Source organism: Sitophilus oryzae, unplaced genomic scaffold, assembly GCF_002938485.1.
Source record: "Sitophilus oryzae breed Bouriz unplaced genomic scaffold, Soryzae_2.0 scaffold_1420_pilon_pilon, whole genome shotgun sequence".
In the NCBI taxonomy this organism is placed as follows: Eukaryota; Metazoa; Arthropoda; class Insecta; order Coleoptera; family Curculionidae; genus Sitophilus; species Sitophilus oryzae.
The window spans coordinates 141,485-168,830 of record NW_022146083.1 but is presented as its reverse complement, the minus strand read 5'-3'; the positions used below and the strand labels follow the sequence as shown (position 1 = coordinate 168,830).

At 32.0% G+C, this 27,346-nt stretch overlaps 1 protein-coding gene across 1 annotated transcript in view; it reads right to left on the bottom strand.

Moving 5' to 3' along the window:
- LOC115876212 overlaps positions 1 to 27,346 on the bottom strand; it is a 105,861-nt gene that overhangs the window by 6,172 nt on the left and 72,343 nt on the right. The window contains exons 27-31 of the mRNA XM_030891911.1: positions 22,007 to 22,124; positions 21,782 to 21,908; positions 17,727 to 17,881; positions 12,334 to 12,561; positions 1,184 to 1,395 (exon numbers count right to left, since the gene is read on the bottom strand). Coding sequence (XP_030747771.1) covers positions 1,184 to 1,395; positions 12,334 to 12,561; positions 17,727 to 17,881; positions 21,782 to 21,908; positions 22,007 to 22,124 — 840 coding nt within the window. The remainder of the gene's footprint in view (positions 1 to 1,183; positions 1,396 to 12,333; positions 12,562 to 17,726; positions 17,882 to 21,781; positions 21,909 to 22,006; positions 22,125 to 27,346) is intronic.

Genomic DNA, 27,346 nt, shown 5'->3' with positions numbered 1-27,346 from the left:
TTAAACAACAGAGACTTTAATTTATAACTTATTATTATATTGATTTCTGACTCAAATCCACATTTATTTATAATAATTTATTAACAAACGCTACAATTAAGTATGTAATTAATTAGTATATGAGCGGAAATAATGGTGTTATATTTAATTAATGGTATACTCTTTTATAAAGATTTAAATAGTTTTTCTTTTTTGCATACAAATGGGCTAGTAATATTATCGTTTTGCTAAAAACGATAATATTACTAGTCTGTACATTTTGTACATTTGTTGCTTTAAAAACAATCTAAAATGTCAATATTCCATGGATATATTGATAAATGAGGTCTAAATTATAAGAAAATGCATTTTCTACTAAAACTTGAAGGGATAGGTAAAAAATGGTATAATGCAATTTGATAGACAATTTAATTGTGCATCTGATTCTCCTAAAATATACAGGGCATTCTATTTAAATTAAAGAAGTTGTTGCCGTTTGAAGTTAATAATTATTTAAAGTAAATTTTTAGACACTCTCTATAAAGTAGTATTATTTTTATTATTGCAACACAATAACTGATCAATAAATAAACTTCATTAAATATTTAGTATTAAAAACATTGATACCCTTGGAGAAATAAAGCTTTAAAATTTTTACTGCAATTTCACAAAATTGAAAATATTTCAAAAACGTAATGTTTAAGTATAATAAACCTTAATCAAATTTACCTTTATTTTAATCGTAGAAACTAAAAATGCAATAATATACAGGGTGTTCCATTTAAAAAAATACAACTTTGATATTTTTTACTTATTTGGGACACTCTGTATCTTGTAAAAATATTTTTAAATTGTTGCTCTAATAGTCCTTCAACGAACCCAAAACTTACAATTTGTAAAAATCTCATCGTTTAGCTACAATACTCCGTGTCGTATGTGGTGAACAACCCTGTATATGAATATAGTGATAATTTTTACTAAAAATGTATACTGACCTTCATCATTCGTTCAGTAATACTGAATAATTCAGACAGCATCAAGCTCTCGAAAACTGTCAAGATTTAATCTTTTCTAATAAGCAAGAGCAAGATGACACATATTTGTAATCAAATTGGGACACTCTGTACAACGGATAGCACCAAATAATACAGGATGTAACAAAAACTCACAGTTTAGAATAAAATTACTTCTTTTCTGGAATTACCTTTTTGTAACTGGCCAATTTCATCCAAGTGTGTGATGACGCAGGCCCTCGCTTGGACGTTGCCCATACATGCAGTGGTACCAACGCATTTGGTGCCAGACTTCAACTCGATGGGTATATCGATTTCGTTGATCGGCTGTGGAACACCGTAAATCACTTCTGGGAACTTCAGTTCGGTCCATTTAGGGTACAACCTTTGCCGTTGGATTGCTCTGAGAAAAAAAAAGGAAAAAATGTCTATACCTATGCGGCGTCTAAACAGATACGTCTACAAGAAATCGTACCACAGAACGTCAACGATTTCTTGTAGACGTATCTGTTTTAAAAAGTAAGGTGTTCTCGAATAGTTCAATTTAAATATCTTAAATAGTTTTTTTCTTGATTCTTTATATTTTTTTTGCTTCCGACGACGGAAAGAAAACTTTCCGAAACGTTAAGCATTTTTTTCTTTGTTAGGCAAATTTTTATTACTGTAAACACAACTTCTGACAAGCAGCGTCCGTTTAGGTTTAACGCAGAAGTGTTTACAAAAAATAACTATTTTATTTTGTAGATTTTTCTTGCAGTGCAGTGGCGAAAAACCCATAAGGATTTTTTTGGATAAAAAAAAGGACTTTTTTATTAATGCAATGTTAAAAATATTGTTTCTAAAATCTATACTAATATATAAAATCCTAAAGTGACTGATTAATCACGATCCTGCTCAAACCACTCAACGTAAGAAGCTCAATTTTGGCATACAGGTTGATTCTAGGGTGTAGAGGTTCGATAAGAAGGGATGTTTCGAAATTCCAGTTCCAAGGAGGTGAAACCACCCCTCAAATATTACAACATTTTTTATTTATAAAACGGTCAAGTTTCCGAAAAAACGCTTAAACACGTATATTTTATTTTGTTTTTTTACATATTTTAAGATTTTTTAAAAATTTATACAGGATGTTTCATAAAATATGACCATTGAGTAACCACGATTCTGCTTATTCAGCTTGACGTTTAAAGCTGATTTTTGGCAAACGGATTGGCTGTGGGGTATAGAGGTTCGATAAGGAGAGGTTTTTTGAATCTCAAATTCCAAGAGGGTGAAAACGCCCCTCAAATATTACAATCCCAAGTAGCAAAAAGAAATTCTAAAAGGATTGAATTATTTTATAACAGTCGAATAGCGTTGTTTTAAGGACTGCTTGATTTTATTAAGCGTTTGGTTTCGACCATTCTGTTTTTTAATTAAAGTTGTCATATTAAACTATTTTCTAGTAAAAAAGTAGAAAAAAGACTCAAAGTCTCGGTATGCCTTATATGATAAAATTGTGATTAACAAAATAAATTCGCTGTAATATCTGCATTATAAAACTGGTAATTTATAATATAACCTCATTTTAAATTAAATGGTATACGTAGTTATTTATTTTGTTATTGTTGTTGTTGTAAAAGTAATATCTACGTACGAGTATAATCAATCACAGCTATTATGAATTCTGGACAAAGTTGGAAAAAAGTTAACAAACGCAGTGGTAGTTATAAAGGGCATGTCAGAAAAAACTCCTCGAAATTACGGTAAATAATCCCCAGACTTCCCTGGGTTCTCAAAAGCCAAAATCTCTCGGGTTGTCTGGTTTCTTCAAAGCATTGTTGCCACGTTGATGTAAAAGTTTTACTGTAGTAATGTTTGTATTGTTTTATTGTTGTTTGCATGCAATGCATGAAATGCATTGCGTGCACGAATCCATGAAAATCTGATCATGTTTGTTAGTTTAAATACTAATCAAATGAGATTTGGCCACATCTATTTGTCACAAATCTCAATATGTCCAAAATAGTTCTATAGTGCCTGGAAATTCTGCGTAATGATAGATATTTATCCTATACCGTTTTATTTTACAACAAAGACTTATTTAAGGGATTCATTTATAATAAAATGGTTGCATTATAATTCGCCATGTTTAAGGCAGAATTTTTGTATGGCCTATGGCCGCCATTATATGAGCAAAATTAAAAACACCAGAATAAATTGTAAAATGTTATTTTTGAGAACTATTTTGTGATAAGATTCCCACAGACAGTAAGAAAGCGGTTAATTAAATTAAAAACAAAAATTTTTGAAAATTTTATTTTATTTTATTGTTTAAATTTATACGTAAACCTTAATCGAAATTAAAGCGCTTTAATTTTTTGCCAAATACATACTATAATCTACCAGTAAAATTTTCTGCGCAACAAAAATTGTCCCTACTTTTCAAACCCTATTAATGATTTTTTATATTACATATTTGTTGTACCTTCTGGCTCTACCCGCCATTTTCATTGTCGAGTAAAGTCTCCTTTTTAACAATCCACATCCTCTAGATTCATTTTACGATACGCTTAAAATATAATTTGCTCCTAATATTCTTCGGTAAAAAATAATATACTCTTTTACCTCGCTAAATGATCAAATGTTTTTATTGTTCTGTTTCTTAGATATGACCACGTAATACACAATAAAACAAGTTTTATAATAGTTATATAACGCTGTGTAAAATAGTTGCATAAGAGTTGTATACCCTTTTTATAGAACTTTTATACTACTAAACGGTTGTATAAAAATGGGCCTTTTTTGGTTGTAAAGCTGTCATATTACGGTCTTATAGCACGTTATATGAATTGAGGTATCCTATAAAAATTATCACATAGCTGTTTATACAGCCTTTATAAAATAAAATTTGCTACTTGGGATATTTGTTATTTAAAAAACGGTTAGTCTTTCGTGAAAACGCTTGGACAAGTATAATTTATTTTGTTTTTTACATATTCAAAATAAAAAATCATACAGGGTGTTCCTAAAAGTGGGGTAGTTGATTAACCACGATTCTGCTTAAACTGCTTGACGCAAAACGCTTATTTTTGGCAAACGGATTTTTCAAAAGTCAAATTCCAACGAGACGTAACTACCCCTCAAATATTACCAAGTTATACAGGGTGTCCCAGAAATAAGTGCAAGTATATTAAGGGGTGGTAGATCTCGATAAAAGAAACATATTTTCTCTTTATCGTTTTTCAAATAAGTCCAAAATAACGGAGTTATTTTACTTTGAAAGTTTCAAAATAAAATTATTTTTTGCTAAAATTTTCAGAATCACTGGATCTTTTCTGGATTTTCTTTCTTGTAAATTTAATCTAATACCTATGTTGCCATATTATCAAGAAATTATGTTTTTTAACTAAAAACTAAAAAAATTTCAAAAAAATTTCGAATTTTCACTTTTTTTTTGCGAAAGAAACTCATAGGCGTGTTTCTGGGGTTGAACTATCCTACCAGTTAAAATACTTGCACTTATTTCTGGGACACCCTGTATAATAATATCGCCATATTGTTTTTTTTCTCATGCTGACATAAATGTGAGAAAATTTTATCCAGTTTGTATGTTAATGGAAATTCCTGCTTTGCTTTATCATCACCGTTACAAATGATTAATTCGACGCGAACGAAGTCGCGGGTACACGCTAGTATATTATATTAACGTTATGAAGTTTAGCTTTTTTAATATAAACTTAAAACAAAACATTTTCATAACCCAGTGCATGCTTATTTGAAATATACTGTAATAATATATTGCAAAAATAGTTAATTTACTTTACTAGCCTATTCGAATTACTGTCCGAGTTTACTTTAGTTATAACATTATTGTCTTCTTGTTTCTATAAATAAATTAGTTTCGCCATGTATACTTGATGTATTGTTTCAAATAACATTTCTAAATCGATTATAGTGGAAATATTCGAATTTCAAATTTATGCGACGTTCAATTGGTTAGGTTATATATTCGGAACCAATAGCCAGAACAATATTCTTCATTAAGTAAAATATGCAGAATTAATTTATTTAACTACACTATAACAGAATGATCTAATATTTCATGGGAATAGAACTACCACGTACTATATCTACCTACTCGATTTTGACGTTTGATTGGGCAAAAATATTTTTCGTTGGTCAGCTTTTCAGAAGCTAGGCGAGCTGGCGTCTTTTTATAATAGACAAAAATGTAGTAAGTACTAGAATAGTGTTTTTACAATAATTATATCATGTCATCCTGGAATAGAATTGTCAGAAAGCTGTTGTCAATTCCATAGACGATCTTCTGTTTTAACTGTGGTTAGCAAAAGGTAAAGTAAATTACAGTTGAGGGTTGGAAATGGCAAGTATCCAATCCCTCATTACCAAAATTGTATGCTTTGCCAAAAATTCATAAACCGGACAAGTCTATGCGTCGAATTGTTTCGGCTGTAGGTTCTCCGACTTATAATTTGGCAAAATGGTTATCAAGGGAGTTCGAAAATTTACCTGATCATGAACCTTCTTTCTCAGTTAAAAATAATATTGAATTCATTAACAAAATTAAAGATATAACATTCCATGAAGGTGAAATTTTGGTCTACTTTGATGTATCTTCGTTGTTCCCAAGTGTTCCAATTCCACATATTTTAGGCTACTTAAAGGAATTACTGAACGCAAATGGTCTCGACAACAAAACTGTGAGTGAATATATTGAGCTTACATCGTTATGTATGAAACAAAATTGTTTTCAATTTAATAACAACTTTTTTGAACAGCGGGAAGGTACAGAAATGGGTAATCCATTGTCTCCATTTTTGGCTAATTTATTCATGAGCAGGTTTGAAGTGGAGGCTAAGAATCAGTTTGGGTATTTTCCAAGAGTATGGTTTAGGTATGTGGATGATATTTTTGCTGTTTTTGACACACATTCAGACACTATAGATAATTTTATTTCTAAGTTAAATAATCGTTTTCCTTCCATTAAATTTACGCATGAAATTGAGAACAACGACAGATTACCATTTCTAGTTATTAGAAATACTAATAATTGCCTGGAATTTGATATCTATAGGAAAAATACGACCACACGCAGATATATTCCAAATGAATCACATCATAGTGTTGAACATAAAATGGCTAGTTTAAATTTCTTAGTTCATAGATTACTTAGTTTCCCACTTTCCAACGAAAGATATGAAATAGAAAGATATTACATTAGGAATGTAGCTGAGTGTAATGGATATTCTCCTTCACTAGTTGATAAATTAATTAGAAAACGTAGGTATAGGTTAATGATTTCTGAAAATTCGACTTTTCAAGCGGAGAAAGATACGTCTAAATATTTTTCGATACCGTTTGATAGAGAGTTACCCCGTGGTCTAAAAGGAATTTTTAAGAATGTCAATTATAAACTTGTGTTTAGTGCTAAGAATAAATTACAACAATTATTAGGTAATCCAAAAGATAAAACACCTCCACTGGAAAGGTCGGGTATTTATGAAATTTCGTGTAAAGATTGTAATCAGAAATATGTTGGGCAAACTAGAAGATCAATATTAACTAGATTTAAAGAACATTTAGCTCAGATAAGATATGGTAGACCGGATAAATCTTGCGTTGCCGAACATATTGTTGATAATGAACATTGTATAGATCTTAATAATTTAAAATTAATTAAACAAGTCTCAAATTACAGGCAATTAGATGCATATATACCATTGAATGTATTGATTTATATAGTTTTACATGCTTCTGGGAAATTAAATCTCTATCATACAGGGTAAATAAAAACGAGGTCTGTAACAAATTGTTAGGAAAATTCCAAGATACAAACTCTCTGGCAAATAAGGAAGATGAAAAAAAGAAAATTGACCCTTAAGGGAAGGCTTCAACAACAAAAATAGAAGTAATTTCTAGGGAAAGCTCGATTAATAATTTAATATGCGGAACTTGGTGCCGTTTAATTAACTAACTTTTGCAACATTTTTCTCTATTCCCTTTTTGAATTTTCTTTTTTAAAGCAATTAGTGCCGTCCCTGCTAGCAAGTTCTTGTAACAGTCAAATTTCCTCGCTACGACCTCTGTCGTATATACAAATAACTATTATTTTTGCATCATGTTTACTATAATTTTATTGTTAAATATTATTTTATTTAAATTTTACGATTATGCAACCCGATATACACCGCGATATTATACAGCTACAGCTACACAATATTGTCACTTGATACGGCCAGCAGCAGTAGGATTTTTGTCTCTTTATCTTTGATCATCGCCTGTCCGTCACCTGTCACTGTCAGATTAAATCAGATGTTTTTAGATTTATTTATCCTTTGTTTTGGTTATTAAAATTTTATAATTATCAGATAAAATTTCGTAGTTAAATTGGTTATTTTTGATGTGGATCACAGTGTGCAATTCGTTCATTTAATTGTGGGAATTTTTGAGTTAAGTTCGTTCATTGACCGGATATGGAATATGGTATGTAGAAAATATTCTAGAACATCGTTTGTTATTTATGCCTTTTTGTGAGTTGGACTAGAGTAGGTATATAGTTCGCTATGTATATCCTGGAGGGAGATTTCCGGTTGAAATCTGATTTTGTGAAGGAAATCGAATCCTTGCATCACTTCTTGTGTATCCACCGACCGGGTATCGTCGTGAAGAACTGGCTACCGTTTCGTGAAGCATTCCCTGTTGGTAGTTAGCAGGTCTTCCTAGAGAAGGATTAAGTCTTCCGGAACATATTTGGTCAGAGATGTATTTTGTGATTTGATGGACCGCCGACCAATTTCCGTAATGGGATTAAAATTGCCTTTTTCCGACCGATATTCCGATTCCACGTGCCCAAGAAGTCCCCGAATAGTTCCAAGGTATGCTATAATTCTTCTGCCTATTCTAAGTCAATGCTCAACTGATTTTTGTTCATATTGTTGTCTGGTTTCCGACTTTTCCACGCCCACGTGGTGTAGAAAGATAAGTTGAGTGTTATCTTTCTTAAATCTTATTTGGTTGTTCGTAATTATAGAGCAAGAAGTCCGATACAGATCGTAGAGCACAGAACAGTCCACAATTCCATCCGTTCCTGATTGCCCGTGTAGAGGTACCCGTTGGACATCATAAACCCTCGTTGAGGTAAAGTTCAGATCTAATTAGTCCTTCTTTATTACCTTTACTAACTCCTGCACGTTGTGCTAGTCCTTGTTCTATAATTGTGGCCCTTTTCTAAGACAACCAATATTATTTAGGGTTTTTATGTTCATCATTTGAAACACCTGCCTTGCATCTGTACCTTTGCTGACATCGGTGGGCTCCAGTGACAGTACACCGAGCTGCTGTACCCTGCTGTAGCCACCCCATAGCTATACACCGTAGCTCAGCCGGAGGAACTTCCGAGTAGTTTCAAGACTTAGAGTAAGGATTCGGTTTGCTATTTGTAATCCACCCAGGATATTGTACTTAACTTAAGTAAGGGGGATTATGACGTCATACTTTTAGTTAGTTCTTATTGATTTAAATTTCATTTCTCACACATTATTTCATTCTTTTCCTTATACGTTTAACTTTTGATATTTCAATAAATTGCTTAAATCTTTTTAGTAGTATTATTTGCAGTCTAGTCTCATAGTTAAGTTACAGTCACTCAACAGTTCGAGCTTAGTGTTGAAGTCTACTAATAGTAACATCTTTCATGCCGAGTTCATTAGAGTATAATCCCGTGGCTCCCTTATATTAAGATCTTTGTGGCCTCTATGCAACTCATCCCGATTAAATAAACTTTGTGTTTTATTGAACTTCAATTTAGAAAAGTACGCGGCATTCTTTCTTGAATACATCGTTCCTAATACAAGGTATAAAACAGCCATCTAGATTTTATCAAATAGTAACTATCTACTGACATAAAACTAATCATCATAAAAATGGAAATCAAACTACAAATCATATAAAAAATCGGTAAAAAACTTTTAAGTTAAACGGTTTTATCTTATGTGCACTGAAAACTAGAAAATAATAATAACAATTAGGTATTTTGAACTTCTAGTTCAGAAATATTTTAGTACTAGGCAGAATAGCTTTTAGGCATATTAGACTAAAATAAAAACGTGGGGCCCCTCTGAAATCCTACCTATGGCACTTTACTTTACTTTTTCGTATCCGGACCATATAGGTACATAATGTACAATTATAATTTAAAATTCTTTAGCCCAGTACCGGGCGACGTCTAAAGCATTTTCATCGGCGTTCCATAAATTTTCAAGGGTACATGTATGAGGGCATCTTATGCATGACAGCACATGCTCCATATTTTGGATTTCGCCGCATTCACATTTTGTGTCTTCATCCGTGATAAGTCCCCATTTCGCTTTGTTGGTTTTAACAGGCGCTACTCCTGTTCTGATGCGGTTTAGGGACTTCCACGTGACCCAATCAAGATGTTGGCCTGCAGAATCTTCTTCTCTAAGAGGATAATCAAGCGGTGGATCTTCTTGAACAGTTTTTAAAAGTTTTTTCCGAGATCGGAGTCTGCTTGATCCTTGGAACTCGCCAAAAAGCGGATGGCGCTCGTCGAACATCTGTTTAAACTTTTCAGTGTGTTCAGCCGCTTTGCGCCGCTGTGAGGGAGCTGCAAATCCGGAGGCTCTGTAAAGTTGAAATAAGCTTGTTGCTTTCATACACCCTGTTGTTATTCGGCACGTTTCATTTAAAGCAACATCAACTTGTTTGGCATGGCTCGATCTATTCCATACAGGACAGGCATATTCTCCCGTTGAAAAACATAAAGCCCGTGCAGTTGTTTTTAAGACAGATGGATTTGCGCCCCACTTGCTTCCAGTAGCCTTCTCAAAATGTTATTTCTAGCGCTGACTTTCTTGCGAGTTTTCTGACAGTGGTACCTATATGTTAAGGTCCTGTGTAGTATCACTCCGAGATACTTCGGCTTTTCTGTATGCTCCAGTAAACTATCTCTCCACCAGATATTAAGTTTTGTTGCAGCGTCTCTATTGCGTAGTTGGAAAGCGGAAACCTGCGTCTTGGAAGGGTTGGGTTTAAGTGAGTTCCGGTCGTAGTAACTAGCCATTGTGTTAAGTCCACCTTCCAGTTTTTGTTCGACGCTGGGAAAGCTGGTATCTTGTACAGCTATTGCCAGGTCGTCAGCATAAAGAAAATGTTTTGAGTAGGCAGGGAGAGGTTGATCGTTGGTATATATATTAAATAGCATTGGCGCCAAGACGCTTCCTTGGGGCAGCCCATTCCTTTGAGTTCTCCATCTGCTCTTACTATTGTTCAGAGTGACATAAAAGCGTCGGTTCTGCATCATTGTCTCGATCACTTTTACCAGGTTATAATCCTTAATTGTAGCATATATTTTAGTTAGGAGGTGTTTATGAATGATGGTATCATATGCGGCGGTTAAATCGACAAGAGCGACTCCAGTGATCAGCTTCTCCTCGTATCCCCTCTCGATATGCTCTGTAAGAGCCAAGACCTGCCCAGTGCATGATTTTCCCGGCCTAAAGCCCGCTTGCTGAGGAATAAGTTTCGATTCTACGATTTTCTCCATGCGTCTGAGAATCATTCGCTCGTAAACTTTGTACAAATGACACAACAGGGAGATCGGTCTGTAGCTACTAGCCAGTCCTGGATCTTTAGCCGGTTTCAGCAGTGCTACCAACTGTTTTTTACTTGATAATTTATTACAATCTGACGCTCAGGTGTTTCTGACGCTAACAACTCTCTCTGTCTGTCGCGTTCTGATGCTAGCCTAGACTCATGACGCTCAGGTGTTTCTGACGCTAACAACTCTCTTTGTCTCTCTCGTTGTGATGCCAGCCTAGACTCATGACGCTCAGGTGTTTCTGCCGCTAACAACTCTCTCTGTCTGTCACGTTGTGATGCTAGCCTGGACTCATGACGCTCAGGTGTTTGTGACTCTACCAGCTGCCTTTGTCTCTCACGTTGTGCTATTAACCTGGCATCATGTTGCTCAGGTGTTTCTGTTGCTAACCGTTCTCTTCGCTTCTGTAGTCGACTATAGATTTCATTTTCACTTTCTTTTGCACGTTTCGTTCTATACTTTTCTTTCGCCTTTTCGAGCCTTCTTTTTCGTTGTGTAGCAGTTTCGTTTTTATTTTTGTTTGTTTTTTTATTTATTGTTTCCATGTTGTTCCCACGAGTAATGGACATTTTAACGGTCGACCCCCCCAGAGGTCCAGTAGAGGGGCAAGGCTATCATATACAACAAGAGGCGCCCAATCTTGAGGGGAAAACGCCTGCGACATTACATTTTTAGCCACCCTAATGCCATACAGTCCTCAGCACGTTTTAACCTATTACCTTAACTTGGGTGGTAAAGCTACCGCTAACTACGTAGGTACATCTAATCACCTATTTTTTTTATCTGTCCTTCTAACGTCACACAATCTTGGACACAACTGTTCTGGTCACGACTACTCATGCCCTCACCTAATACGCCATTTTGTAACGACGTCCATCTTGGATTTTAAATTTTGTCATAATCACAGTATTCTACTAGTGTAGCCCTTTCATTTGATACTCATATTTTGGGGGTTGTGGAAAAATATGAAATCCGCCATTTTGTACCGGCGGCCGTCTTAGATTTACAATGTTATTGATACTACTATATTGTATTGTCATCGGAACTACAGGTGTGTACCAAATTTCAGATCAATTTGACAACAGGAAGGTACTTAAATTTCAATTTCTAATTTTGACCCAAATAAACAAACAAATAAATAAATACCGTACGGGTCGAGCTAAATAAAACCGTTTAAAAGTGGAAATATCTAGGAAAATATTTGTCTGAGGGATAGGCAACCTTAATAGTATTTTAAAGAGACATGAATATCGGAATAATATACTGAGTGTTCTATTTAAAATAAAAGAGTAATTTGCTTTTAGATGGTACCAATGTTCAACATTAATTTTGACTCAACCTGTATAAGTTTTTGGGCCAAGTTTTAATTTAATTGAAAGTGCAATAGTTATTTTAACTATATATTAGGTTATACCGGGTAAATTCCAATTTAGGTTAGGCTTTTATTGCAATTTAAAAAGTGTTCTGAATTAACCTACGCGTGCTCACAACATTTCATTTTAATACAAACTGTCGTTCTCCTTGGAGCCTCCGCGTCATATGAGAGGCGTCACCCTGTATAAAGACCTTAAGGTTTGTTATTTAGAGAGATGGGGGATGGGGCTTAAGTGTAGGTATCACCGTGTAGGTATATTTACGAAACTAGCCGTATTAAACGAATCGTTTTTGTATATATTCGGTACTAAAAAGGGGTTAACCTTAACCCTCTTAACAACTTACTTCGTAACTAGACCCACGTTCCCATTCTGGATAAGGTCGTTCAGTTCGTGATCCGTTAAATGAAATATCAAATCTTCGCCGGGCAGCAGACCGTCCCTGACCATTCTAACGGCCAATTGCCTGTAAGCCAATCGCGTCTTGTGGACGCCTAGTATAACGGCCGATTTAGTTTGTTCCCTAAGACCCACGGCAGTTCGGAGTCGGGCCATGACAAATTTCAGCGCTCTTCTGTAAACATAGACAAAATTAAATTAAAAGAAGTATAATATATAGCAAAGTAATAGTTATTTTTTATACAAGACGATAATGCAATGTTACTGTCGTGTATAAAACATTTTTTTTTCCATGGCAAGTTACGTTTTAAAAAAATATTCAGAAATTATTATTTCAAGGAATTTATTACTAGTAGAAAAAATATTGTGCTGGGTTGGCGATGGTTTCTATGTAATTTGACAAATAAATGAAGCTGTCTCTTTAGTTGTCAGTTTTGAGCATAGACTTAAGAAATTAAATGGCAAAGAGAGGGACAACGTTCCCGTAGCGCAACACAGAACGCAAAATTTCGTTCTATTTATGTTGATCTGCGCATTGCGTCTATTGGGCCCACTATCTCATTCTAATATAACAAGAGAGAAAGAAGTAACCATATAAAACGTAATTTCTAAATAGAAATTAGAACAATCGCCTTTCGTTTTCGTCATCATGACAACCAAGATGACAATATCATGACAATTCGTCAGGTTTGTTAATTTTTCTTTTGGTGATTTGCCTTTTTTTTTCTAAACTCTCCATTTTATTGACTTATGAATATGGATAAGGAACAAATTCCTTTATTACAGATAGGTATTTATATTTTGTTACTTATAATTTTAGGTTATACTATTTGTTATTTTATTTGCTGCAGGAGCCAGTATCATCTATTTTTTATATGTATTGGTGCCCACTTTCTCTGATAGATATGTTAAAGACACCCGGTAAAATAGAAATAAGTATGTTATATTTATCAACCTATTAAGAAAAAAGTAGAAGTAGTAGTGTCAAAAACATTTCGAACCTCTCTTAACATAACAAATTAATACAATTAATTTTTTTCATTTTTTGGGTAGTTTTATAGCTGGTTTATAGTAACCAGAAACTTTATTAATATACCTATTTTACTTTTGTTTTAGGATTAAAACTGGACTTGAAAATGGTTCAGGATCATGATTCTCGTAAAGTCTTCTTTGCTTGGATATTCACTTTGTTATTGCAAATTTATTAGGCAGTTTTTTCGAAAATAAGATTTTTAATGCCCTTTAAAAAAATTGGCCGATCGTTTCCTGCAACAGTCAGTTTTTCTGCATTTAAAATTGGTAGGTGGGTGGAATAAACACTGTTATTTATTGTTATTATATTATAAAAGGTTTATTTATTTTTATGTATAAATAAATATGTTTATAAAACAGTACAATTTTTGCTTTTTTATAATTTCCCTTATAATAGTAGTATACTTTCGTTCTGAAAAAAACTGCAAATTTTCACGTAAACTGATTTATTCCCTACACCACGTTCCCTTTACGTGGTATAGGGTATAAATTAGTTTAAGTGAAAATTTCACACCTCTACTTTTCAACCAATAACATGCTTTAATGTTGACTAGTTACCATGGCAACTGAAAAAATTTCCGGAAATTTTTTCGAGGCGCCACGAAACTTTAGTGGAAATTTTTTGACAGTTGAAAAGGTAAACATAAGATCTACAATCATAATGTGAATGAACTACAATGTCTATATATATTGAAATATTACCCATTTGAATACCTTGGCCAACTTAACAAATTGAAATTATTTTAAAATGTCATGTTGGATTAATATTTTTTTTTTCAAATTTAGGTGTGAAATTTTCTTACCGAATACCACGCAAGCTTAAATTATTCCTGGAAATTTTCTTTCGGGCACGAATATTTTAGGAAAAATATCCCTCGTCTTCGACTCGGGATAATTTTCAAAATATTCGTGCCCTCAAAAAAATTTCCGAAAATAATTTAAGCTCTTGTGATATTATAAGTGAAAATTTTCAGTTTCATAATCAAAGAATACGATACTACTAATAATGGCTAATTTAAATTTTCGGCCAGCCAGAATGTGCGATAATGTCTTACGATACGTTTTATACCTATCTCTTTCTTTTTCATATAAAGCACACATAATAAAGAAGGATAGCAATAAAGACGTACGTCCTGCCATGGTCCTGCTAGTTGGTTTCAAAATTGTTATTCTGAGTTGCGCTACGGGAACGCAGTCCCACTTTTTACCATGGGATTTGTCAGTCTCTTTTTATTTGTTTGTCTATGACCTGATCGTTCAACCTTGTGCCAAGTGAAAAAATGCGTAAACATCTAGAAATAATAAGAAAAAACAGCAAAAGGGTCGAAGGAATTTATCCTTATCATTTACTCTGATAAATGTTTAAATAAACTCTTTTTCAATTTCAATCCTTCATATTTTCTCAATGATTCGACCGATTGTCAAAAACGAAGCCGAAAAGTATAGAGAATAATACCCTTTTCATTGCGGTACAACTTGAGCCCCCTTCCCATTTGAAAAAAATTGGGGGTTGACACCCCCGCTTAGAGGGTTGAAGATTTTGCAATCATTTTTGGAGCAAAAGATGTCGCCTTCACAAACAAAATTGACGTGTTTTTGAATTTTCTGAAAAAAAAATTACCCTGGCCGTTATCCCTTGCGGAACGTTTTCGATGGGCCACCCTGTATAGCAAAACAATAGTTATTTTTTATACAAGACAATAAAATGGTATATCATCGACCGAAAAGATCACAGAATTAATTTCACGAGTAGAAAAAATATTGTACTGGGTTGGCGTTGGTTTCTATGTAATTTGACAAATAAATAAAGCTGTCTCTTTAGTTGTCAGTTTTGAGTCAATATTTTTTAATTCTCTTTCGTGTCGATTGCTGATTGAATCGAAGCCAGAATTGGCTCAAAACGAAATCAGTTAATTACCAACAGATATTCAGGCTGAGGCGTCAAACGCCATATCCAAACTATACTTGTATTCATTTAAAACTTCCCAATATGGCGGACTTCAGTATGGGAGACTTAAAAAACGAAAATCTCTAAACTGGAATCGACTGTACTTCAAATCGCTCAAATTGATAATCTGTGGTAAATCCAATTGAACTCTGACACTTGGCTGACATTGACGTTTACTGTTCCTTTTTCTAAATATTTTCATTATTTTTTGAGTTTTTATTCACAAATTCTACTTGATTTTGTTCTTTTATTTAACCTGCAACTTGCAGTACTAATTATATAGTTATAAATAATCTTTTCACCGATCAAGAATTGACGAATAGGCTGGAAGATATTCAAAATGTGTAAAACGCTTAAAAACGTATTAGAAAACATTGACTCGTTCACAAATTCGTGAAAATAAATTAGTCCAGATGTTTGTAAAAAGGTCTCTAATTATTTTGAGAAGTTTCCTCGTATCAGTAATTTTCAGGTTTGTAATATATGTACTATATGATAATAAATAGATTAAAACCTATATTTCAGGAAACAGCGCGGGCATTACAAATTGTTGTAAATCAGTTTTAAAATATAAAGAAGGTTTAAAACAGGTTTAAAAGTTGAGTTAGTAGAGAAGACCTAAATAAGGTAATGTTGGTAATGGGACCAAACATCAAATAACACTTGAAATATATAATTATGTACAATAACTGTAAGTAGTTTTTATGAATCTGTTTGATATCTATTGCATTGTTTTTATATTTCTTAAAATATATATTTTTTTACTTTACCAAACCAAACCAAACCAAACCAAAGAATAATAAAAAATACAGTTACTCACTAAAAGCACTTAAGGTTTGTAATAGATGTAGTTAGAATATCAATCACCAAACCAAATCAAAAATTATGTTTTATTTTACTGGTATTCCTCACATTTGAAGGGAAAGTCATTTCATAAATAAGCAGGACATTGTATAGTACACTCTATATTAATCATTGTTTTTTATCCTATACTTGTTAGTTAACGCATCACTTACTAGGTATAACATTTAGTACTGATTAACCTATAGTTGTGGTTATGATATATTCTGATGTGTTTCTGGCAATTTAAAATAAGTTAATATTTAAACAAATATTTCTGGCTTTCCTGACAGGAGTGTGGACACAAATTTAATAAAGGTATAATGTGGATAATGTTCTGATTATTACAGTTTGCATGGATGTTTTTGTATGTTGTTATTTTTAATAAAGTATATTTAATGAGTTTTTGAGTATTTCTTTTTCCTTCAGAGGATTGTGTTCTAATCTTTATATATTATAAATTTTCATAAATTATATCTACAAAATTTATTACCTTATAACTATTTAAATAAGATGTTTGAAAATATATAGCTGTTTTTGCACACATCAATTCAATTTGTGATTAACTGTACTGAAATAAAAACAAATTAAGAGAAATGGGGTGATCTATCAACTATAACATGAAAAAAATCATCCTATTTCCAAGTCTTCTCTTAATTTCACTTATTGAACAACTATAATTATTCAATAATCTTGATAATTCTAGGAATTCTCAGATATCGTCAAAACATGAAAACAAAAATTTACTTCCTATAGTTCTTACGTCCCTTTAACTGAAATATAAGAAACAGGGGAGTTAATATTCTCACTGAAAAAGTTTATAAAATACCTTTAAGTAAAATATCTTCCCTATCTGCGGTAAAATACCTTTATTCTTATTTAAATAATTTCAATAATCTATGTTTTTATTTATGACAACCACCTAATAACCTAACTTTAACGTCAACTTGACAATCCTGAAAAATATTATTGTTAACCGAAGAGTAAATCAATTTCTGAGGAACTTTTAAAAGAATAGTACCATACTTCCATTAAAATCCCGAATAACTTATGAAAAGAATACAAAAATTTTTAAAAATGGAAGCAATTAAAAAACGTGCGAGAAGAAAGATCAAGTGAAAACATACTTTTAGCATATTTTTCTGAAAAATCAAAGAAAATGCAGCCGTGCAGTTTCTGGTCGTACTATTCAAAGCTAAAGAGTACAATACTGGTCACTGAAAACATTGATATTTCAAGGTTAAGGATAAGCTATACCGTTTAAATTTCCGTAGTAGTATAGTAACATCTAAACTTTGTAGTTATAGCAAGCTCATAGCTTTCATGAATACAAATAATAATGATGATTCTTTGTAATTTGAATATTTTTAATACAGAATTGCAGAATAAAGTTTTTAACTTATCCTCGCTGTTAAAGTACCATTTAATCTACCCTTGGAGTTAAAGTACTATTTTATCTACAATTTTTGATAGATATAAGGCAATTTTAACAGTTGCTATGGAAAAAATAATATAATTACTTGTTTCCTGAAGTTAAAGGTGATACCAATTGACTGATAATTTCATCGGTTGACTTTTGTTCTTTAACAAAATCGGTCATATGAAGAGTGTTCGCTTGGATCATCGGAATGACTTTTGATGGCTTGATTCCCCAAGTTTCAACAGAAAGCTCAAACTGAAACCAACAAAAAATATTAAATTAGAAAAATTACTATAGAAAATTATAAGGTATAAGTGAAATTATTTTTTTACTTTTAGTTAAATATTTAATAAACCACTTTTTTGTTAAAACCAATTTCTTTTGTTAACCCAAAACAAGAAAAAATAAAAATTGTTAAAAAATGTTCAAATAAAGAAGTGTCTCTGACATTTTATAACTATAAGAAGTTGCTATAAATTTACAGGGTGGTCCGAACTGTATTCCGGAAACTTCAGCACCATATTCTGCAGATAAAAATAAGCAAAAAGTTCGTATAAACGTATGTTCTAAAATGCTAAGTTTCGGAGATACAGGGTGTAGAAATTTCATTTTTATTTCGATTTTTTTCTGAATTAACGTCAATATTTTGATGAAAATTGGTGTTTGGGAGTTTTTTGACATGAGAAATTTGATTTTGATGTCAATATGACTTCTGCTTGTAGAGGGGGCCACCTACATATTTTTAACTAGTTTGAAGAGCAATAACTTTTTGTCCGTACCTGTATAAAACTACTGCAAAATAAAAACACTAAATCACCACAATACACCAAAACACTTTTACTTTTACACTGGACGCGCGTTTCGCCAACCATGTTAGCATCATCAGCAGATGATTATAAACTAAAGTACAATCTACAAGTTGAGCGTTTATATACTCGCTCAGTGGGCACCGAGTGGGCGTGGCAAAATCTAGCCAACCGAGTCAAAGCCAACTGAGCGTAACAGTTAGATTTCCGCCACTAGAGTAGTAGGAACAAAGAACTTGAAGGAATTGGACCGTTGACTCTGTTCATACTATCTTTACATTTATTAATTCTGATGCTTTCATATGCATCTAATTGCCTGTAATTTGAGACTTGTTTAATTAATTTTAAATTATTACGATCTATACAATGTTCATTATCAACAATATGTTCGGCAACGCAAGATTTATCCGGTCTACCATATCTTATCTGAGCTAAATGTTCTTTAAATCTAGTTAATATTGATCTTCTAGTTTGCCCAACATATTTCTGATTACAATCTTTACAAGAAATTTCATAAATACCCGACCTTTCCAGTGGAGGTGTTTTATCTTTTGGATCACCTAATAATTGTTGTAATTTATTATTAGCACTATACACAAGTTTATAATTGACATTCTTAAAAAATTCCTTTTAGACCACGGATAACTCTCTATCAAACGGTATCGAAAAATATTTAGACGTATCTTTCTCCACTTGAAAAGTCGAATTTTCAGAAATCATAACCTATACCTACGTTTTCTAATTAATTTATCAACTAGTGAAGGAGAATATCCATTACACTCAGCTACATTCCTAATGTAATCTCTTTCTATTTCATATCTTTCGTTGGAAAGTGGGAAACTAAGTAATTTATGAACTAAGAAATTTTATGTTCAACACTATGATGTGATTCATTAGGAATATATAACATGGTTAGCGAAACGCGCGTCCAGTGTAAAAGTAAAAGTGTTTTGGTGTATTGTGGTGATTTAGTGTTTTTATTTTGCTGTGTAACACCAAAGGTTCCAACCCTCAACTGTAAAACTACTGAGTGAAAAAATATAGAATTCCATGATTTTCTACGTAAGCCAAAACGACCCCTACAAATAGGAGTCATATTGACATCAAAATCAAATTTCTCATAACAAAAAAACCCCAGACTCCAATTTTCATCCAAATATTGGCGTTAATTCAGAAATTATTTGGAAAAAATCGAAATAGAAATGAAATTTCTACACCCTGTATCTCCGAAACTAAGCATTTTAGGACATACATTTATACGAACTCTTTTACTTATTTTTATCTGCAGAATATGCTGCCAAAGTTTCCGGAATACAGTTCGGACCACCCTGTATATTTCAGAAAGCGCACGTAGGAAGGAGTATCTCGATTTTATAATTAAGTAATAAGTCGAAAATTCTCTAAACTTAAAAAAAGCTTAAAATGTTTAAAGTTGTTTTTGAGTTTTTATTGTATAATAGATACACAGAATTATTATATTACACATAAAATACTCCTCTATACAGGGTTGTTCACCACATACGACACGGAGTATTGTAGCTAAACGATTATATTTTTACAAATTTTAAGTTTTGGGTTCGATGAAGGACTATTAGAGGTACAATTTAAAAATAATTTGACAAGATACAGAGTGTCCCAAATAAGTAAAAAATATCAAAGTTGTATTTTTTTAAATGGAACACCCTGTATATTATTTCATTTTTAGTTTCTACGATTAAAATAAAGGTAAATTTGATTAAGGTTTATTATACTTAAACCTTACCGTTTTTGAAATATTTTCAATTTTGGGAAATTGCAGTAAAAATTTTAAGGCTTCATTTCTCCATGGGTATCAAAGTTTTTAATACTAAATATTTACTGAAGTTTATTTATTGATCAGTTATTGAGTTGCAATAATAAAAATAATACTACCTTATACAGAGTATCTAAAATTTATTTTAAATAATTTCTAGTTTTAAACGCCAATAACTTCTTTAATTTAAATGGGACGCCCTATATATTTTAGGAGAATCAGATGCACAATTTAATTGTCTACCAAATTGTATTATACCATCTTTTACCTATCCCTTCAAGTTTTCGTAGAAAATGCATTTTCTTATAATTTAGACCCTATTTATCAATATACCCATGGAATGTTGACGTTTTAGACTGTTTTTAAAGCAACAAATGTACAAAATGTACAGGCTAGTAATATTATCGTTTTAGCAAAACGATAATATTACTAGCCCATTTGTATGCAAAAAGAAAACTATTTAAATCTTTATAAAAGAGTATACCATTAATTAAATATAACACCATTATTTCCGCCCATATACTAATTAATTACATACTTAATTGTGTTCGTTAATAAATTATTCTAAATAAATGTGGATTTGAGTCAGAAAATAATAATATAATAATTATCAAAATTAAAGTCTCTGTTGTTATAAATAAGTATTTATTAAAAAATGAAATATCATTTTTAAGGTGTTTCTTTTTATCACACTGTCTAATACCCATACAAAATTTAGTTTTTTAGTATTTGGAGCAATTATTATTAATCAACGCAAACAGTCAGTTAATGTAGTTTGAATACTGGAATCATATTAATTGGTCCCCTTTAACAAATATTTAAACATTTTTTTTTTATTTTTTAATAAAATAAACAAATTATATCGACAATTTTAGTATCTGTACTCTTTAAAAATTTGGTACATCTTTAAAAATAATCTAAAATGTCAATATTCCATGGGTATATTGATAAATAAGTTCTAAATTACAAGAAAATGCATTTTCTATGGAAACTTAAAGAGATAGGTAAAAAATGGTATAATATAATTTGATAGACAATTAAATTGTGCATCTGATTCTCGTAAAATATACAAGGTGTTCCGTTTAAATTAAACAAGTTATTGCCGTTTGAAGCTAATAATTATTTAAAATTAATTTTTAGGCACTCTGTATAAGGTAGTATTATTTTTATTATTGCAACAAAATAACTGATCAATAAATAAACTTCAGTAAATATTTAGTATTAAAAACTTTGATACCCTTGGAGAAATGAAGCCTTAAAATTTTTACTGCAATTTCACAACATTGAAAATATTTCAAAAACGGTAAGGTTTAAGTATAATAAATCTTAATCAAATTTACCTTTATTTTAATCGTAGAAACTAAAAATGTAATAATATACAGGGTGTTCCATTTAAAAAAATACAACTTGTAAAATTATTTTTAAATTGTACCTCTAATAGTCCTTCATCGAACCCAAAACTTACAATTTGTAAAAATCTCATCGTTTAGTTACAATACTCCGTGTCGTATGTGGTGGACAACTCTGTATAGTATTTATATCACTATTTTTACTTACCTCTCCTACTGCTCTGTGACCATGCTTTTCCAAAAACTCCTCAAATAGTATATAAGATTCTGGACATTTTATTCTAAGCCAATCGACACCAGATTCAGCTGAAACTTCACTAAACTCTTCAGCTAATCTGAAAAAATAATATTTAATACCTTTCTATATTAAAAAAAAATTTAGTACATATGTAAAGATCTTTTTGGAAATATTATAGCGTATTAATATTATTACCCTGCATTTCTAACGACTCTAGCAATTTTTTCCAGGTATACAGGTACCTCAGCAGAAACGACATCGTCACACGACATGAGTATGTTAGCAAAATCTACATGATGATCCTGATGCAACTCTGAATAGATAAAAGCAAATTAATAGTAGTAATTACAAAATATCTACTGCATTTTAATATTAAATACTAGTATGCTAAAATATTATAGTTATTTATGTATCAACGAAGTTAATAACACTTTATAATTCCTGTAGTACATGGTGGACCATTTTGGTTGTTTCTATAGGGTATCTAGGAAACCGTGAGAAATATTCAAATTTTGATACTGCAGTCTCAGGGTTCTTTTTTGAAAAAATTATAATCGTGGCTATCTTGATCGGTTTCGAAGCTACAGGAGGATTCTCAAATTTTGTACTTTTTGAAGATGTTCGATAGTTTGTTTATTTCAGCAACCACGGAAAAATGAATTATATATTCTAAAGGCACTTTTCTGTGTAGAATGCAGTGGCGTAGTCAGACTTTTTTCGAAAAAAATATTTTTTGAGATATCAACTATACTTATGTTTTTTTAAATTGAATCCCCTGTATATTTTTAAATTTTCTTATTCAGCTTGGCATGGGCTTCTCGAAAATATATAACACTCTATATTTATTTTCACTATTAACCTCAATATTTCAAATTTTTCTTAAAATGTCCACTTAGTGGATAGTAGGCCGCGCCGAGGAACAAAGTAAACGGTTGTCGTGGTGATCGGAACATACCTTTGATGGATGCGGGACATTTCATTTCAACAGATTGAAGTGTGTGTATTTTAAATAATAAAAGAATGAGTATGATGAAAACTGAATATTGATTTACTCCATCTTCTTTCTGATAATTTTTTGGGACGCGGTTTTTGAAAAGATCCAAAATTGATTAAACTGTCTTCTAACCTTTTAAAAATGGCGGGGTAACCAAACCCAGAGCGCGAGCAACTAATATAAATCAGCTGCCATTTGCTTATGTTTGTTAGACTCAATATAACATTCTAACATATTATATTTCTCAAAATTTTCAAATTTACTCATTTTTTTATTATTTAAAATACATCAATCTGTTGAAATGAAATGTCCCACATCCATCAAAGGTATGTTCCGATCACCATGACAACCGTTTACTTTGTTATAGTTAATATCTCAAAAAATATTTTTTTCGAATAAAGTCTGACTACGCCACTGCATTCTACACAGAAAAGTGCCTTTAGAATGTATAATTCATTTTTCCGTGGTAGCTGAAATAAACAAACTATCGAACATCTTCAAAAAGTACAAAATTTGAGAATCCCCCTGTAGCTTCGAAACCGATCAAGATAGCCACGATCCGTTTGCGCCATTGTAATTTTTTTCAAAAAAAGAACCCGAGACTGCAGTATAAAAATTTGAATATTTCTCACGGTTTCCTGGATACCCTATAGAAACAAACAAAGTTGTCCACCCTGTACATAGATAATTTAATTTCTTACTGAATTTAGTATATTTCGTCCCATTTTAAAACGACACAAACGTTGCATTTATTAATTTTCCGGTATATTTCCATTAACTCTCGCTGTTAAAAAACTAGGAACTGTGTTTGTTGCCAGGTTACCATTGTATTAGATGACCTCACGGGGGTGTCACTTGTATGGGAAAACAGGCAACAGTCAGATTTAAACGTGCCAGGACCAACGACAAAGAAAGCAACATCTGCCGGGCATTGACTTTCTTTGTCACTCACATTGCTTAAATCATGATACCGCGGCCATTTTGCCAACAAAGAAGCTGGCCGGCTGTCCTGGCAAGTGATTTAAAACAATTTTGCTTTTTTACAATATTAAATTACCATTTGGATATATTTAATGCGATTATTCAGTTAACTGGTAAGTCAGAAATTACACACAAATACTTTATTCGTAAATACAACTAAGATGTAAACGTATTTTTGTATTTTTAGATTTCAACTTTTGCAAAGACCCGCCGATAGAATTTGCCTGGCAGCGTACCTGATTAGCTAAACGTATTATTTCCTGATAATAATATCAAAACACGTAAGTACCTCTATAATTTATGATGAAAAATGATTTCGATTATGTTTTATATTATTTAAATACTTTCTAACCTCAAATAATAGTAAGATCCTTGTTTATATCGCACAGCCCGTTCAAAACTGTATTGTCTTCAAAAAATCTTTACAAAACATACAATTATTACAAAAACAATGTCCTTTTTAATCTGATTTATACCTCAGAACGATGCCAGTAAAATTTTATTAAATCAACATTATATTATTTGGCCATTAATATGCAAAAAGGAGCATATTGCTTTAACTTAAATTTTCTTTTACTTCTCTTGACAATGTTCTCTATATTCTCTATTTTGAGTTAGTAAACTTTTGAATGGAATGTGCGATATATAAAATACATAATATATCCATGAGTATGAACTGATAAAAATATTTTTTGATGTATTTTTTGGTTGTTTATGCACGTTGGCTTGGTTTATGTTTTATTCAGCTTATATTTATATGGTATAACAGTTTTTTTTGCCTTTGGAATGGCATGCATTGAGGCTAGATAGTGTTTCATTAGATCATTAAAGGAATTTAAATTAGCACATATTTTTGTGATATTATTGTGCTATTATCATACAACTACTACGTAGTTGTATCATAGTGCTTTATGCATGTTATTTACCTATTATATACTTATGTATTATCAGGAAATAGATGATAACATACTACTAAAATGTCTTTTTAATAGTATGTTTATCTTTCCAATTCACTAGTTATTTGCAAAATGTATTTTGAACTAATTTAAGTCATTAATTGATCATCTTTCTTTTTCAGGTTCCGGGATATTCTTTTTCATTGTTAAAAAAATATATATATTTAAATATTATTGTAATATAAATCGCAGCTCTAAAAAATAAATGATATTGTTTACTAAATGTGTAATATATTTACTATGAATTTTCTCTGAAAATAATAAGTCTTTAATAATATCATTGATTTGCTGTGTAAAGTTAATAGACATATTTTTTAGTACTTTAAATTATATTAAAGTAATAAAAAATATGTTTATTAACTTTAAACAGTAAGTCAGTGATACTTATAAAAATATTTTTTTTTAAATTTCCCCTCTTTTAAGCCCCGCCCCTCCAATTCCCCTCAATTTAGCTAGTACTGCCAGGCTACACAAGGTGGCGTCTGTTTCCATTTTTTAACATGAAGTTAGCATTTCTTTAATGTACCTATTCTCTGAATAACCTGTTGATCGACGGTTATGGTCTGATAAATTGACGGTTATGGTCCCTCGAGTTCATTTTTTTTTCCAAAAAAAAAGACTTTAACACGAATGCGGCACACGTTTAGGTACGTTCCTATTAAAATGGAGGGGATATTAATAAAAGCTGAAGAAGCACGACAAGCGCTAGTTCTACCTAAAAGTGAATCCATTTGCCAAAAGGAATATTAAAAATACCTTCAGTGGTTGAGACAGAAAAATATTGTACCAGGGGATGTCGACGAAACTGTACTCTTTTAAATTTATTATACAGGGTGAGTTTCCTACGATGTTCTCTATGGGCATCTCGGAAACTACTGGAGATAGAGAGTCGGTTAAATGAGGAAAGAATTGCAGTTCTGTGGGGTCATAAATATGCGCCTTTCAGATTTTTGAAAAAGTTCATGGCTTACTAGATATTAGTGCTGTACATCAGATCCGGATCCTTTTTCAATCAGATCCGGATCTGATCCGGACCCCACAAAGTGTACAATCCGGAACCGGATCGATCCGGGTATAAATATTCAGATTTAAGATCCGGATTTAAGACCCCGATTTAAGATCCGGGTTTAAGTCCGGATTTAGGATCTGGATCCAAGATCGTCGTATTCGTATTCACTGTTGCCACTGTTGCCAGTCGTCGTTCCATGCATAACATGCGCATGCCGCATCCGCATACTTACCGGTTGTATTTTTTGTTTTGTTTGAAAATTAAATATCTTGTGCTGCAAATTAAACTACTTTTTATGCCCACACTGATAAAAAGATAGACTTGAACTAAAGTCGTCATTGTTCTTGAAAAAAAATAGTGGCAAGAAAATTTATTTTAGCGTAAAAGAAAATATTTTGCTTGAAGAAAAACTCTCTTAACTCAAGAAAACTGGTTCTCTTGAAAAATTCGAAAATTGCTACTATCGAGAAAAATATTATCACTTTATCAAAAAAAAATCCTTATGGGTTTTTCGCCACTGCACTGCAAGAATAAATAATATAACATAATAATAATATCACTTTACTTACTACTCTGTAGTAAGTAAATACCAGGAAAAACCTAAATTTATCAGAAAATAATATACCTCGTAATATGCCTGTATATGATGTATAGACTCTCTTAGGTCAAAATAAATTTTAGTTGAGTCAATATTATTCGCTATTGGTTTAAGAAAAGTGTCTCTTTAATCAAGAAATGTCCCTTTTCATTCAAGAATTTTTGCATGAATCAAAGAGACTATTGTTCTTGTAGCAAGAACTTCTTTGCATATTCATTTTTGGGTCAAGAGTGAAATGCTTTTGACAGATAGATTATTCTATTCTCTAAAGTAATTTTTTAAAGCTTATGAAAAGATAGTTAATGCTTTTTTTGGGCAAAAGAAACGTTGTTCTTGGCCCTATTGAAAAGCGCCAATCTTTTGGGTCAAAGTCATATTCATTTCGACTGAGAGATCCTTTTTTTCAGTGCATAATTTATAAATTACCCTCGAAATTACCATAACCGGGGTATGGGATCCGAATTTGAGATTCGGATTTCAGATACGATTTTAAGATCCGAATCTCAGATCCGAATCTTAGATCCGAATCTCAGATCCGAATCTCGGATCTAGATCCGAATCGCATATTCAAATCCGGATACGGATAAATCCGGATCCGGATTTTTTTAAAGAATCCCCGATCTGTTTAAAAACTCGGATCCGTACAGCACTACTAGATATTTTGAAAAAACCAAATTTTGGCTATTTTAAAAATGGTCCCTAATTCCATTATAACCAATTTTAGACAAAAAGTTTTCAGATAAAAGTTTTAGATAATCACATCCCTAATGAGACTGTGTTCTCCGATTTTTTCTAAAGCCTGTCATTTTTGATATATGACACAAACATATGTTTTTTTAAATGGAAACCATAGTTGGCCATGACTTCATAAAAAGCGCCATTTTTTAAGCTTTTCAGCGATATAAGCTATAATATGTTTCTCTCACAAAATTACTGAGTTATAGCCAAGTCGTATATTTCTTGACTAATTTCGCTTAGTTAGCCATGAAAATAAGTT